This window comes from Dendrobates tinctorius, unplaced genomic scaffold (genome assembly GCF_039654945.1).
Source record: "Dendrobates tinctorius isolate UK_male_01 unplaced genomic scaffold, ASM3965494v1 ptg000116l, whole genome shotgun sequence".
Lineage (NCBI taxonomy): Eukaryota > Metazoa > Chordata > Amphibia > Anura > Dendrobatidae > Dendrobates > Dendrobates tinctorius.
In genome coordinates, this window is record NW_027361784.1 from 26716696 (window position 1) to 26732224 (window position 15529).

General features: G+C 51.2%; 1 protein-coding gene across 2 annotated transcripts in view; it reads right to left on the minus strand.

Moving 5' to 3' along the window:
• Positions 1–15529, minus strand: part of TBC1D31 (TBC1 domain family member 31) — a 77874-nt gene that overhangs the window by 34151 nt on the left and 28194 nt on the right. For both annotated transcript variants that reach the window (XM_073590297.1, XM_073590298.1), the window contains exon 14: positions 14148–14327. In XM_073590297.1, the coding sequence (XP_073446398.1) occupies positions 14148–14327 (180 nt within the window). The remainder of the gene's footprint in view (positions 1–14147; positions 14328–15529) is intronic.

Here is a 15529-nt window from a genome sequence, read left to right on the forward strand (position 1 = left end):
GACGACTTTGCCACATTGATGATCCAGCCTAGGCAAGAGAGCGTGTTGAAAATCAGATGAAGACTCTTACAGCAGTTCCAATATGAAGGGGCAATGATCAGCAGATAGCCCAGGAAGGGGATAACTAGAATTCCTTTGGGGCATAGAAGAGCTATGACAGCGGCCATGACATTTGTGAAGACTCAGGAAGCAGACTCTAGACCGAAAGCAAGCGCCGTAAATTGAAAGTGAGAAGCCTGAACTGCGAAGCGGAGGAATTTTTGGCGAGATGCACAAACTGGAATATGAAGCTAAGCGTCGTGGATGTCCACTGAACAGAGGAATTCCGTGAACTCAATGGAGGCAATTACCGAGTGGAGGGATTCCATCCTGAAGCAGCAGAGCCTCACTTGCTTGTGTTGGAGTTTGAGGTCTAATAAAGGAAGAACAGAACCATCCTTTTTTGGAACCACAAAAAGGTTTGAGTAGAAACCAGAGACACGTTCCACAAAAGGGAATGGGGATGAAACCTGAATTAAAGAGAGAGGAAATTGCCTGGGAAAAAAAAAAAAAAAAAAAAAAAGATCTCTGTGTACTCACCGTAAAATCTCTCTCTCTTAGCCTCTAATTGTGAGTCACAGAACCATGGGTGTTATGCTGCTGTCCACTAGGAGGCGACACTATGCATAATCTGAAAAAGATTAACTATGGCTCCTCCTCTGCAGTATACACCCCTGGACGGCGTAAGCCTTCTCCAGTTTTGTGCAAAAGCATTAGGAGGAACATAAGAGAAACAACATAACCATGCCTGTAAGAAGGCCACTATGTACGAGCTCAAAGAACAATATGAGAACTCAACCATAACAACGGCCCGTAAGGGCAACAGGGTAGGAGCTGTGTCCCCCAATTAGAGGCTAAGAGAAAGAGATTTTACAGTGAGTACACAAAAATCTCCTTTACTCTGTCGCCTCATTGGGGGACACAGAACCATGGGACGTCCCAAAGCAGTCCCTGGGTGGGAAGCAATGGACGAATACTGTGCTGACAGGTCCCTAAACTAGGGGCACCGCCGCTTGCAGAACCCGTCTACCCAGGCTCGCGTCCGCTGAGGACTGGGTATGAACTCTGTAGTGTTTCATAAACGTGTGTAGGCTAGTCCAAGTGGCCGCCTTACACACCTGTTGTGCCGAAGCGCCCAGGAGGCCCCTACCGCCCGCGTAGAGTGTGCCGTGATACCGGCCGGAAGAGGAGAATTGTTAAGGCGGTAAGCCTCTTGTATGGTGGACTTGATCCACCTGGCAAGGGTAGCTTTGGAAGCCGGCAGACCCTTGCGAACGCTTTCCGGAAGAAGAAAAAGGGAATCAGACTTCCGGAAGGGCGCAGTCCAAGACACGTATATACGCAATGCCCTGACGAGGTCAAGCGTATGCAGAGCCTTCTCCACTCTATGAACCGAAATTGGGCAAAGGGATGGCAGTGAAATATCCTCATTGAGGTGGAAGTTGGACACAACCTTCGGAAGGAAGGATGGGACTGTACGGAGAACCACCTTGTCCTGGTGAAAGGCTAGGAAGGGCAGTCTGCAGGAGAGTGCTGACAATTCAGACACCCTGCGTAGCGAGGTGATTGCTACCAGAAAAACCACCTTCTGTGATAGAATGCGGAGTGGGACTTCCTTAAAGGGTTCGAAAGGTGGTGCCTGCAATGCTGTCAGGACCAGGTTGAGGTCCCACGTTTCCAGTGGACGTTTGTAGGGGAGAACTAATCGGGAAACTCCCTGGAGAAAAGTCCTTACTTGCGGCTTGTTAGCAATGCGCCTCTGGAAAAGCACTGAGAGCGCTGACACCTGGCTCTTAAGCGAGCCTAGGGATAGCCTGGCGTCCAGGCCCGATTGAAGAAAACCAAGTACCTTTGGGAGGGAATAAGGGAGCGGAATCTGGCCCGTGAGATTTGCACCAGGTAAAGAAAGCTCTCCAGGTACGGTAATAAATCTTGGCGGAGGCAGGCTTCCGTGTCCTGATCATGGTCGTAATGACGTCCGGTAAGAGCCCTGCCTGGGTTAGAACCCAGGTCTCAAGGGCCACGCCATGATATTGAGAGCCCCTGAGTTCTGGTGGTAGAACGGGCCTTGTGACAGAAGATCGGGACAGTCGGGGAGACGCCAGGGGGCGTCTGCTGTAAGTTGTACAATGTCGGCGTACCATGTACGTTTGGGCCAGTCTGGCGTGATCAGGATGGTTGGAACTCCCTCTTGTTTGATCTTCCTCATGACTCTGGAGATCAGAGGTAGGGGTGGAAAAATGTACAGAAGCTGGAACTAGGTCCAGTCCTGAACCAGGGCATCTGCTCCGAGTGACCGCGGATCGCGTGTTCTGGCCATGAAGTTGGAGACCTTAGTATTGAGATGGAATGCCATTTGGTCCACGTCCGGGGTCCCCCAGCGACGGCAGATCTGGTGAAAAATTTCGGGATGGAGAGACCACTCCCCAGAGTCCATTCCTTGTCTGCTTAGTAAGTATCGCCTGAAATTCCGGGTGATTAGAGAAGACCTTAGGCGGTTTCAGAACACCTTCAAAGCAAATCTTGTGTTCTGGGGCTTCCGGGGGTGGATCAGAAATGTCCAGCACCCGATGGATGGAAGAGATAATGCCCTCAACTAGCGCTGCATTGCTAGGGGTACCGGGGACCAGAGACCTCTCCATTTCGTTGTCTGAGTCGGAGTCACAGATGCCTTCCGAATCCTGCGTATCGCTGAGGCGTTCCCTGGTGGGCGAACTGGGGCGGAGGTCTCCTGTGGTCGGGGATCGTTGTGGAGATCTGCTTTGTCTGTCCCTAGTAGGGGACGGTCTAGGTGACCTGGAACTATGGTGTGTCTCCCTAGAGGGGGATGACCGTGTGCTATGGGATGACGCAGATGAACGCGACCTGTGGGTCCGCTTACGTCTGGGAGAGCCAGAAACGGCCTGTTTCTGAGTGGAGCTGTCCCTTTGCTGGGTAACGCTCATAGCCGAGACATGACCCTGCTGAGCCTGGAGTAATGTGGAGGTCAGGTTATCTATGGACTGCGTCATAGACTGCGACATTTGAGTAGCCTATCCGGCATGGTAGCAGACACTGAAGCATTGGTAGGAGCCTCTTGGGGTTCTGACCCAGTATTTTGGATACAATCCCGGCAGTGCGGGTACGTGCTGCCACTGGGGAGAGTGGTTTTGCAGGCTGTGCAGAATGCATAAAAGCAGTCCTGCCTGGTTCTCTTGTACCTTGAGCCCAGCATAGTGCACCGAGTGCAGAAGGGCTGGCTATGCAGAGGGCCCTACAGGGGTGGCTATGAAGAGGAAATCTATAGGGGAGCCTTATAGGGAATATGGATTCACAGCCGAGTAAGAAAACCCAGCTGTGATCTTACCCCACCAGTGTGACCCTAGGTCCAGCGCCGTAGATTCATAGTCCTGTGCCCCCCGGAGACTGGCTGACGTGCTGCTGATGTCACAATGCCTTCTCCTGCAGCAATTCTGACCCAGAAATGGCCGCTGAGAGGACGAGGAGGAAGAGGAAGTGGGCGCAGAGCTGAAAAAGGTGCGCAGAGCTATGTAAAAACGCGCCCTGTCTCGATCCGCCCCTTCTATGACACTGTAAGGTGTCATTTGTCATCCGAGGGGCGGGGAGGAGGCTTCAGCTAGGCCGAAGCCACTGTCTAAATTTGAAGTCTGATGCCCAGAAGGGTTCCAGGCCGGCGCGGATGTCTGGGAGGGGGTCGGATCTGAATCAGACCCCCCGGATCTAAAGGCAGGATAGTGGTGGGGCTAGTAACAGGAGCGGGGCCCTGTGAGGGGTCCCCCTGAAGGGCTATGGAGCTGGCGCTGCCGCAGAGACAGGGGCACAGGAGCCCTGTGTCTGTGTGTGCTATGCCTGCGTGCGCTCTCCCCCAGCCCCTACAGGAGCCCGCAGCTGGGCTGGAGGTCCCTGGCTTTGGAGCCGCAGAATGCTGCCTTGTACAGGCCCCTACCTGAGAGCTTTCAACCTAATGCCCCCAGAGGGGGATTATGGAGGGTGCTGCTGTCACCATCAGGGGGCTTCATCCTTGCCTCGACCTCAACTCAGAACCCAAGGGAATTGGGGAAGGAGGGGGGGGTCTCGACTTCGAACCAGTACCCGAGGGACTGGGGAAGGAGCGACATGGGGAATAGCAACCTCAACTTCAACCGGGCACCCTATAATAGGGGCTGAGGAAGGAGCCATGCTGGGGGTCTCGCAGGAGACCCACTTTTCTTCATCTCTAGTCCGTCAGGAAAAAAAACGGAAAAAAATAAAAAAAAGGAAAAAATCTTTAGGTGTGCCTCCTATGCGACACTAAGCAAAAACTGGAGAAGGCTGACGCCGTCCAGGTGTGTATACTGCAGAGGAGGAGCCATAGTTAATCTTTTTCAGATTATGCATAGTGTCGCCTCCTAGTGGACAGCAGCATAACACCCATAGTTTTGTGTCCCCCAATGAGGTGACAGAGTAAAAGAAGGCTTGAGAGGGATCCTTTGGGGCGGGGACTCAAAGAAGGGATAGTGGGGGGAGAGAACTCTTTTTTTATAATTGGAGGAGACGACCTCTCGGACACAGGCATCGTCGACATTAGAAGCAACGCGTCCTTGCATAGGAGAAGATGGCCGCCCACCCTGGGAGGGTCCCCAGGTGGGGACAAGCCGTCACGAGGAGGAAAATCTGTTTGAACTGGATCAGGAGGTCTTGCTTTGATGGCTGCAGGGCCGCCAGGAGGGTCTCTTCTTATCCCGCTGTGCCAGGAAGCAGTCTCGGCTGTTAGAAGTCCTAGAGGAAAATTGGCGAAAGGAGCGAAACAGCAGGGTGCGTTTTCTGGCTGGTGGACATTTTGGTCTCTGTTGGGGAAGTGAGGTACTCTTCCCTCCTGTGACATCTAAGAGTATTTGGTCCAGTCTGGTTCATAACAGCCGTAGACAATGGAAGGGGAGACTGGAGAAGCATTTTTTGGAGGCCGTGTCTGCATTTCAGGCCTTGAAATACAGGACTCTGAATGGCCACAATGTTGCTGGAAACTAGCACCGAGCACTCTGTGGTGTTAAGAAACGCAATGAGAAGGTATTTCCCCGCATGGGCAATCTGCTTGACACGATCCCTGGAAAGGATGCCTTGACGAAGAAGCCCAGGTGCAGACTGACTTGGAGACCCATGTGGAGGCGGGGTAGAACGATGTTCTTGAAGCCTTGAAGGCAGACTTTGCTAACAATTCGATGTGTCTGCCTGAAGGGTCCTTGAGAGAGGCACTGTCCGAAAGGAGGAAGGATCGTATTTGAGGACAGTCGGGAAACTAGAGGATCCACGACGGGAGATTCAGCCAAGGGTTTGAGCAGCTCAGGAGGGATACAACATATTATTAGTCTCCTGCTGAAAGCATTTAACTAGGTGCTCCCACTCCTGGGAAAAATGTAATCAAGCCTGTGAAGACACAGCATTGTATCTTATTTACCAAGACTATTATTTCAGTAGGCCCAGGGACATTAGCTAGAATTCATGTGAGAATGACTGTTGACCCTCATTGTAATTGATTTAATGTTCAATGGCTGCCATTTGTTGACTGGCTGCAGATTAGCTATTGCATCTGTCCTTGTATTGCAGTCCTAGCATTGTTCTAGTATCTTTGGGAAATAATAGCACAATGTTTGAATGTTTGTTAATATGTTGATGACCCATTGGTGTTCTGCAATATGAAGAACTATCTACGCATGTTGTTTGAACACTCCAGCTGTGAAGGATGGCCCCCTACCACGTTCCCCAAAGCCTGTGGCGGAATGCCCAAATGAAAAGTTGCAACCTATAAAAAGTAGGATCGTCCTGTGTTGAGAGAGAGACAGCCAGAGATTCAGCCAAGACATCCAAACATCCAGGGGACCCTACAGAATGGCTGCCAATACACCATGCTCCATCACGAGGGACACAAATCTATCACTCTACACTTAACAACCTAAGGGACCTCGGCCCCAGTTTGAAGACTATAGATTGTGCTCCATTGACCATCGCTGAACCATGGATACATTTGGGAAAGCAGGATTGGGACCCGCCGGTCGCCTGGCTCCATGCAGATGTTCGGAGAAGTTAGGTTGTGACCCTCGGGTCAACTGGCCTTGTACCTCAATGAACTGTCATGTTCCTAAGCTTGTCGTTACATCCTTTCTGTGTGTGTGCCACAGTAGGGATAGTTGACCCTGGGAGTTCCGAAGCAACAGCTGCCATTGTCCCGGCGAGTCAGCGGAAGGGTGAGACTCTAATGTGCACTATCTTGGAGTATTTTGCTGGGACTGTTCTGTGTGTTATCTGCCTGTTTTGTGGTTCAATAAAGCACTGCTTTACCCTCACCCTGTGCTGTCTGAGTAGCGTTATGCCCACATTATCGGAAGAGCAGGCATTAGGTGGGTTGATCCCTGGTCCATGCGGTTTCAGCTAGTGGACTGGGGCGCCTGCCGACACCCCGGTGTATCTAGAAAACCCCATATGGTAGGAGAAAAGAAGGTGAAACTTCTTCTTGGGTGAAGAGACTGTTGGCTTTGTGGGAAGGGGATACCGACCCTTGACGTTAAGTGTCTGATTTATGGCAAGAATCAGACTGTCCATCATGTCCCAAAACTTGAATGCTTGTTCGGAATCAAGGTCCGACTCAGAGTAAAGTTCAGAACCTGGAGCTTCACGAGATCCAGGGGAGGATGAGCGTGAGATAGAGGCCAGCTGGGGAATGTTGAAGGTGAGGGGACCCAGAGGAGGGTGAATGAAACCGCTTCCTGGATCTCACGAGCTATGTGTTATGACGGACAGAATATGTGGTGGATACCGATTTATCCCGGGGAATGTTCCGAGTACCAGGGTTTGTTCCTGGACTGGGCAGACACTCAATAAATTGGTTAGGTCGGTGACAGACTTAGTGCTGTGACGAGGATTGAGATGTCGAGGCAATCCTGGATGGCGGAAGTGTGGAGTGGTCGACGACATGCAGTAAATGGCACCAAGCAGGGGAAAAGATATGGAGTCCGGGATTAGAGAGCATGGGAATCGCGCCCAGACAGAAATTTGAAAAGTAGGCACCGGGGAAGCGATTTCAGCATTTGGCTGGGAGAGGGAACCAGTAGATTGGGAGGGCCGAGGAGAGCTGTCTGCGCCACGGAAAGGAGGTGAGCCCTGCCAAAGAAGAGTGCCGTGCGATATGGAGGAGATAGAGACCTGGAGCCAGGAAGTGGATTAGGCTAGGAGCCCCCCTATTTACCTTTTTTATTTTTCCTCCTTCTTTTGCTGTGATAACCTGGGGAAGGAGAGGTACCTGTCCTGATGCACACCCGACTCCTTCTTTACAGTATGGAATACAGTCTTCAGGCGTCCAGGAGTCTGTAGGGGACACTGGAAATGGTCAGTCTTCCTCCTAGGCACCATCTTGCTACAGTGGATGACTGGTCTGGGGTTAGGTGGCAAAGGACCGTCCGCCTGGCCACCCCAAGACACTCTTAATGTGGGGGGGGGGGGTACGGTACTGCCGCATAAGCACAAGAAGGAACGATATGGATAAAAACAGGATTTTTGGGTTGCTTACCGTAAAATCTGTTTCTCGGAGCCTTCATTGGGGGACACAGAGACCATGGGTGTATGCTGTGCTGCCACTAGGAGGCTGACACTATGCACAAAAAAAGGTTAGCTCCTCCTCCGCAGTATACACCCCACCGACCGGCAGGGAATTCCTCAGTTAGTGAGAAAGCAGTAGGAGAAGAAACAGAATAGATTGAAAACAGAACAAACAACTCAACTGTAACCAATCAACCAAAGTAAGAACAGGAGTTGTAGAACATGGGAGGGTGCTGTGTCCCCCAATGAAGGCTCCGAGAAACAGATTTTACGGTAAGCAACCCAAAAATCCTGTTTTCTCGTTCGCCTTATTGGGGGACACAGAGACCATGGGACGTCCCAAAGCAGTCCCTGGGGTGGGAAACAAACTTCCATCAGGCCAGTGGACTCACCACTGCTGCCTGCAGAATCCTTCTACCTAGGCTGGCGTCCGCCGAAGCGTAGGTGTGGACCCTGTAGAATTTCACAAACGTGTGAACCGAAGACCAGGTTGCAGCTTTGCAAAGCTGCAGCGAGGAGGCTCTGTGGCGTACCGCCCAGGAAGCACCCACTGCCCGGGTAAAGTGCGCTCTGATCCCTGGAGGGGCCACTCGATGCTTAACCCGGTAGGCCTCCAAAATTGCCGATCTGATCCAGCGAGCAATAGTAGCTTTGGAAGCCGGGTGACCTTTCCGCGCCCCATCTGGAATGACGAAAAGAGAGTCTGTTTTTCGAAAGGAAGACGTCCTAGACAGATAGACTCATTGCCCTGACCAGATCCAGCTTGTTCAGGGACCGCTCCCGAGGGCGAGTTGGACTCGGACAGAAGGACGGCAGAACAATATCCTCATTGAGGTGAAAGGAGGACACCACCTTCGGAAGAAAAGAGGGCGGAGGCCGCAGAACTACCTTGTCCTGGTGAAGTACCAGGAAAGGAGAGCGGCAAGAAAGAGCCGACAATTCCGACACGCGCCGGATGGAGGTGATGGCCACCAGAAAGGCTACCTTCCAGGAGAGAAGGGAAAGGGAGACTTCTCTGAGAGGTTCAAAGGGAGAACCTTGCAGAACCTCAAGAACCAGATTAAGATCCCATGGATCTACGGGCGCTCGATACGGAGGGGCCGTGTGAGCCACGCCCTGAAGAAAGGTTTTGACCTGAGGGCGGGAGGCCAAAGTCTTCTGAAATAAAATGGAGAGTGCCGAAACTTGACCCTTCAAGGAACAGAGAGCAAGCCCCGCATCCAGCCCTGCCTGAAGAAACGCCAGAACGGAAGGGAGCGAAAAGCACATAGGCGCGATGTTATTGGCCTCACACCAAGTGAAATAGGCCTTCCAAGTACGGTAGTAAATTTTGGAAGATGATGGCTTCCTGGCTCGGATCATGGAATGAATTACTCGACCGGAGAATCCTGCCCTTTTCAAAACCTCGGTCTCAACAGCCACGCCGTTAAATTGAACGGCCGAGAATTGGGGTGGCAAATCGGACCTTGAGACAGCAGATCTGCCCTGTCTGGAAGCTTCCAGGGGGCGTCCGCGAGAAGGTTGACAATGTCCGCGAACCAAGACCTTCTGGGCCAATTCGGGGCGATGAGAATGACTGGAATTCCTTCTGCTTTGATCTTCAACAGCATGGGAAGAAGAGGCAGGGGAGGAAACAGGTAGGGGAGCTCGAACTGTGACCAAGGAATGGCCAGAGCGTCGGCGCCCACTGCGAGAGGATCTCGAGCTCTGGATACAAACTGTGGGACCTTCCTGTTGAGGCGAGAAGCTAGCAGATCTACGTCCGGGGTTCCCCAACGACTGCAGACCTGAAGAAATACCTCCGGGTGTAGGGACCACTCTCCTGCCGCGAGACCCTCGCGGCTGAGAAAGTCGGCGGCCCAGTTGTCTACGCCGGGAATGTGTACCGCGGAGATTGTCGGAATCGAAATCTCTGCCCACTGAAGGATCTTGGACACTTCTGCCAGGGCTGAGGCACTCCATGTCCCTCCTTGGCGGTTGACATATGCTACCGCTTTGGCGTTGTCTGTCTGAATCCGGACAGGCAGGCCCCCGAGGAGTCTGTCCCAGTGGACGAGAGCCAGATGGATCGCTCGTATCTCTAGAACGTTGATCGGCAGAGCAGATTCTTGAGTCGACCAACGACCCTGAACAGTGTGATTGCGGAACACTGCACCCCAGCCGAGGAGGCTGGCATCCGTTGTTACAATCTGCCAATGAACAGGAAGAAAAGACCGCCCCAAGAGGATGAGAGGTGACGTCAACCACCAGTTGAGTGACCGCTTGATCCGGCATGAAAGACGAACAGGGCGATCCAAGGACAGAGCCGACCTGTTCCACCTCGACAGAATGGCATGTTGGATAGGTCTGGCGTGAAATTGGGCAAAGGGAACTGCCTCTATCGCCGCCACCATTTTTCCCAGGACCCTCATAGCTGTTCGGAGGGACGGAAATCATGGGGTCTGCAGCGATCGCACAGCCTGCTGCAGGAAGAGAATCTTCTCTTGTGGGAGAAAGACCCTTGACCGACGAGTGTCGAACAGTAGGCCCAGAAACACAAGACGTTGAGTAGGGACCAGACAGGACTTTTTCCTGTTGATGATCCACCCGAAATCGGAAAGAGTGTCCAGGACGATCGTCAAACTTAGGCGCGCCTGCTGGAAAGAGGGAGCTTTGATCAGAATATCGGCGAGGTACAGAAAAAGAACGAGACCTCTGATCCTCAACAAGGCCATCAACGCAGCCACGATCTTCGTGAAGACTCTGGGAGCGGTGGCGAGACCGAAGGGCAGCGCGACGAACTGGTAATGTTCCTGGCGAACCGCAAAACGCAGGAACTTCTGACGAACTCTCTTGTTGAGCAGCTTGAGATCCAAGATGGATCGGACCGCCCCGTCTTTTTTCGGCACGACAAACAGGTTTGAATAAAACCCTGTAAACCGCTCCGATTCGGGAACGGGCACAATCTCCCCGGGACTGAGGAGAGAGTCGATGGCCGTAAAGAACCCCGGGATCAAAGCTGGATCTTTTGGAGGACGGGATTCGAAGAAACGATCCCGTGGAAGAGAGATGAACTCTATCTTGTATCCTGACGATACAACCTCCCTGACCCAAGCGTCCTCTACCGAGGCCAGCCAGACGTCCTTGAAGAACAGGAGTCGACCTCCCAATTGGGAGGGACCCTCGGGAGTCCGAGGATAGTCATGTTGATGTGGGCCGACCCGATCCGGATCTGGATGGTCTGCCCCGCGAATAGTGGGAGCGTCAGGAGGGAGTGGGTCTGAAGGAAACTTTCTTCCTATCTTGGCGTGCCTGCGGTCTTTGCTGGTTGGAGGTCTCCGCCGTATTGAAACGGCGGTAAGCCCGAAAGGGTCGAAACTGACGCCTCAGTGGGGGTCTGCGAGGTTCGGCCTGAGGCAGGAGAGAACTCGTGCCTCCGGTGGCGTCCTTAATAATTTGGTCCAATTGGGATCCAAAGAGGCGCCCTCCCTGAATAGGCAGATTAGTAAGAGACTTTTTAGAAGACAGGTCCGCCTGCCAGGCCTTGAGCCAAATTGTACGTCGGATTGCCACAACGTTACTTGACGCCTGGACTGCGCAGGATGCGGCATCCAAAGAAGCAGAAAGCAGATAATCCCCCGCATGGGAAATCTGATTGGCAAGATCGGCCAATCGATCTGGTTGTGCTTTCTCTAGGATGCCCTGACGAAGATCCTCTGCCCAAGTGGCTATGGCTTTTGCTGCCTAAAATGAAGCAAAAATTGGGCATACCGCCGTCGAAGCCGCTTCGAAGGCAGACTTCGCTAGGGATTCTATGATCCCATCATTAGAATCCCTAAGAGACGCCACGCCTGAAAGCGGGAGAACCGTGTTATTAGAAAGCCTGGACACGGCCGGATCGACCGAGGGAGAAGCAGACCAGTTGTCCGTGAGCTCTTTAGCAAACGGGTACAGAACGCCGAGACGCTTCCCTCGTTGAAAGCGTCTGGTCAGATCCCCTCTTTCTCTGGTAAAAATCTTTCCAAACTCGGAATGTAAAGGGAATACCCTGGAGGGTGTTTCCTCCCGTCTGAACGAAACCTCCTGATTTGAGGATTTCGCAGGGGGGTCAGCAATGTCGAAGGTCTGGTGGATCGCTGCAATGAGGTTCTGCACAGTAACCCTCATGTTCGCATCCTGATCCGAATCCAGCTCTAAGATCCCCTCAGATGATCCGTCCGAGAGCGCTTCACCTGACTCGGGAGAGGAGGCCCGGGAGGGATGCTGCCGAGAAGGACTATGTGGTGACATGGGGCGAGGAGAGGAATCCGGCTGGGGATCCTGCCTGGGTCTTTTGCGACTATCGCTGGCCGACTCAGATGGAATCTCTCGGGACCTGCTGGACCCTGTAGAGGTGTCCAGGGGCAGCTTATCCAGGACGGCTACTAGGGTCTGAGACACCCTGGTGAGGTCTGCCACTGACTGTGATAGAGACGAGGCCCAGCCAGGCATGGGGGGGGTTCACTCTCGCCTGGGGCCCTAGATGGCTCCTGGTCGGCGTCAGGCTGAATAGGGTTGCTACAATCCAGGCAGAGGGAAGTGGACTGACCTGAGGGAAGTTTGCGATTGCAAGAAGAGCACGCAAAGTACTTAACTAAGGTGCAAGAGGAGGCAGGAGGACGAGAGCGGTCAGACTTAGAATTAGACATACTGACGGACAGTCACTGAGGCAGTGCCGGAAGGTTGGGGGACAGGAGGCAGAGGAGGGTGTCAGTCTGCAGTCGCAGAGCTACTCACGGTCCGGTGTCCTGTCGCAGCTTCCAGCAAATGAAGTGCACGGCTTGTCTGGGCTTGCAGGGGGCACGGCAGATAAGACAGCGTCCGGCTGACAGGCTGTGAAAATGGCGGCAGCCTGAGAACAGAGCAGGAAGCGCGCACTTCCCTGCAGAGACCGAGGAAGAAGATGGGCGGGGCTAACCGCCGATGTTAAAAATGGCGCCGTCCTATCCAGACTGGGGTGGGTGGAGACAGCGCCGCCTCGGGGAGACTTAGCGTGAGGGGAGAAGGCGGTGGGCAGGCTTAAAGCGGGCGGGAGGAAAGCCCGCCCGAGAAAGAAGGCGGGGGGCGTGGCCGCGACGCAGGACAAGGCCCAAGATGAAGCCGGGGCCTGGATTAGATGAGGCGGCCGCCTGTCAGCACGGGGCGGCGCGGAGGCCCCGCAGCACTGCCGCGGTGACCGCTCCTGAGGCTCGCTGGGGCCGGAAGGGAGAAACCCCCCCCCCTAGAAATGCACTGGGGGCAAGTTGCGGCAGAACAGGCCGAGAAGCCGGGGCCTGAATTAAATGCGGCGGCCGCCGGGAAGCGCGGGCGGCGCGGAGGCGTCGCAGTACCGCCACAGTGACCTCTGGGGCTGCCGAGGAGAATGGGACCCGGGCCTCATACTTACCCTCCGTCACTATAATAAAGGTACCTTCATCCAGTGTGTGTTGTCACGAAGAGTATCCGCGCCTCATCCAACCGACAGGCTCTGGTAGGCGAGTGGGTGGGAGGCGGGGGACGAGGACCATCTGGATCGCCTGACACACATCCGTGTACGGTCTCCTGGTCCTGCTGTAGAGACCTATGAGGATACGGGGTGGCAGTACACGCCGTACTCATAGTCTCTTTGTGGGAGTACAGTTGTGACTGTTCACACTGTATCCCTCCGGGAACCTGAAAAGGAACGACGCACAACGAGGTAGATATGGGTCTAATGAAAGACCCGTGTCCACCTCCTACTGACACTAAGCTAAACTGAGGAATTCCCTGCCGGTCGGTGGGGTGTATACTGCGGAGGAGGAGCTAACCTTTTTTTGTGCATAGTGTCAGCCTCCTAGTGGCAGCACAGCATACACCCATGGTCTCTGTGTCCCCCAATAAGGCGAATGAGAAACCACACTGTTCTCTCAGTCTCTAGGTGGGAAATCAGAGTGAGATGTTACACTCGGTTACACGTAGATACATGCTGAACCTGACAAAAGGAAGAAAATGAATAACACACAAGTCCCTAAAGTTGAAATGGGTCTGAGAGAAGGGCCGTGTCTGCCTCCTGCTAACACCAGGCTAAAACTGATTATCTTGGTGCCAGTCAGTGGGGTGTACACTGCTGGGAAGGAGCTAATTTTTTGCATTCTGTCAGCCTCCTAGTGGCAGCAGCATACACCCATGGTCTCCTGTGTCTCTCAATGAAGTGATACAGAAATAAGGTTGGTTCTAGATTTTAGATTATTTTTTTACTTTATTTTTCAGTCCTATGAAAGGGACTTGAATCTGTGATCATCCGATTGTTTATATTACTTGCTACAAAACCACAGTATTGCAGTATTAAAGTGAAAAACACGGCCTCATATGAAGCTCAGTATAAAATATAAACATTAGACAATGGGTTTATGCTTTATGCCCAGATCATATATATAGTGATTACACTTTTCTACTTGTGTGACCGTGGCTGCTCTCATGCAGCCCTTATTATTGCACATCAATACAACAGTTATGGCCTTGACTGTAGGATTCTGTTCATACAAAAGAAGTAATTGTATTACCTCAAAGTCTTCCTTCTGGCTGCAATGCAGTAATGGAGAACGAGAGCACAAGATATAGGACACAACCGCCATCAGCAGGAAGGAAGGATGATTGGAGAATACATTATCAAACAGCTTCAGCCATTCTTCTCTTGTCAAAACCTCAGAAAATAGAGTTTCCAACAGAGGCCATGCGTAAACCTGCACATAAGAGATCACACTGTAACCCACTGTGAGGCAGTATTATGGTAGTTATATTCTTGTACATAGGGGGAGTATTATAGTAGTTATATTAGTGTACATAGGAGCAGTATTATAGTAGTTATATTAGTGTACATAGGGGCAGTATTATAGTAGTTATATTAGTGTACATAGGAGCAGTATTATAGTAGTTATATTAGTGTACATAGGGGCAGTATTATAGTAGTTATATTAGTGTACATAGGGGCAGTATTATAGTAGTTATATTCTTGTACATAGGAGCAGTATTATAGTAGTTATATTAGTGTACATAGGGACAGTATTATAGTAGTTATATTAGTGTACATAGGGGCAGTATTATAGTAGTTATATTAGTGTACATAGGGGCAGTATTATAGTAGTTATATTCTTGTACATAGGGGCAGTATTATAGTAGTTATATTCTTGTACATAGGGGCAGTATTATAGTAGTTATATTCTTGTACATAGGAGAAGTATTATAGTAGTTATATTCTTGTACATAGGGGCAGTATTATAGTAGTTATATTCTTGTACATAAGAGCAGTATTAAAGTAGTTATATTTTTGTACATAGGAGAAGTATTATAGTAGTTATATTCTTGTACATAAGGGCAGTATTATAGTAGTTATATTCTTGTACATAGGAGAAGTATTATAGTAGCTATATTCTTAGAAAACCAAAAGCAAAACACAAAACAAATATCCTGGAATAAAAAAGTAAAAAAATATAATTGCAAAAATTGCATGAAGGTAGTAATAATAGTAATAATAAGGGTATTTAGTTAACATAATTTTGATCAAAATAATGTAGAAGCCATCCCGCCACGTCACGGCAACCCTTGTGGGACAGTCCTAACTCTTGTATTTAAAACCTTTCCACTTGTCAAGTGACGTAAATGTGAACAAGGACAGAGGGACTGAACCACCAGTAATAGTATAGGCCAGACAGGATGGATTTTCCAACTCAGAAACAGGGCGGTCACACCCTTATATGCACAGAATGCACAATGAAACAAATGAGAAACTGGGTCTGAGCAGAAAAAGTAAATTAATGTGCATGCAAAATGTAATTGCATATGAACACATGACCTTTACACAGAGAAAACCAAAAGCAAAACACAAAACAAATATCCTGGAATAAAAAAGTAAAAAAATATAATTGCAAAAATTGCATGAAGGTAG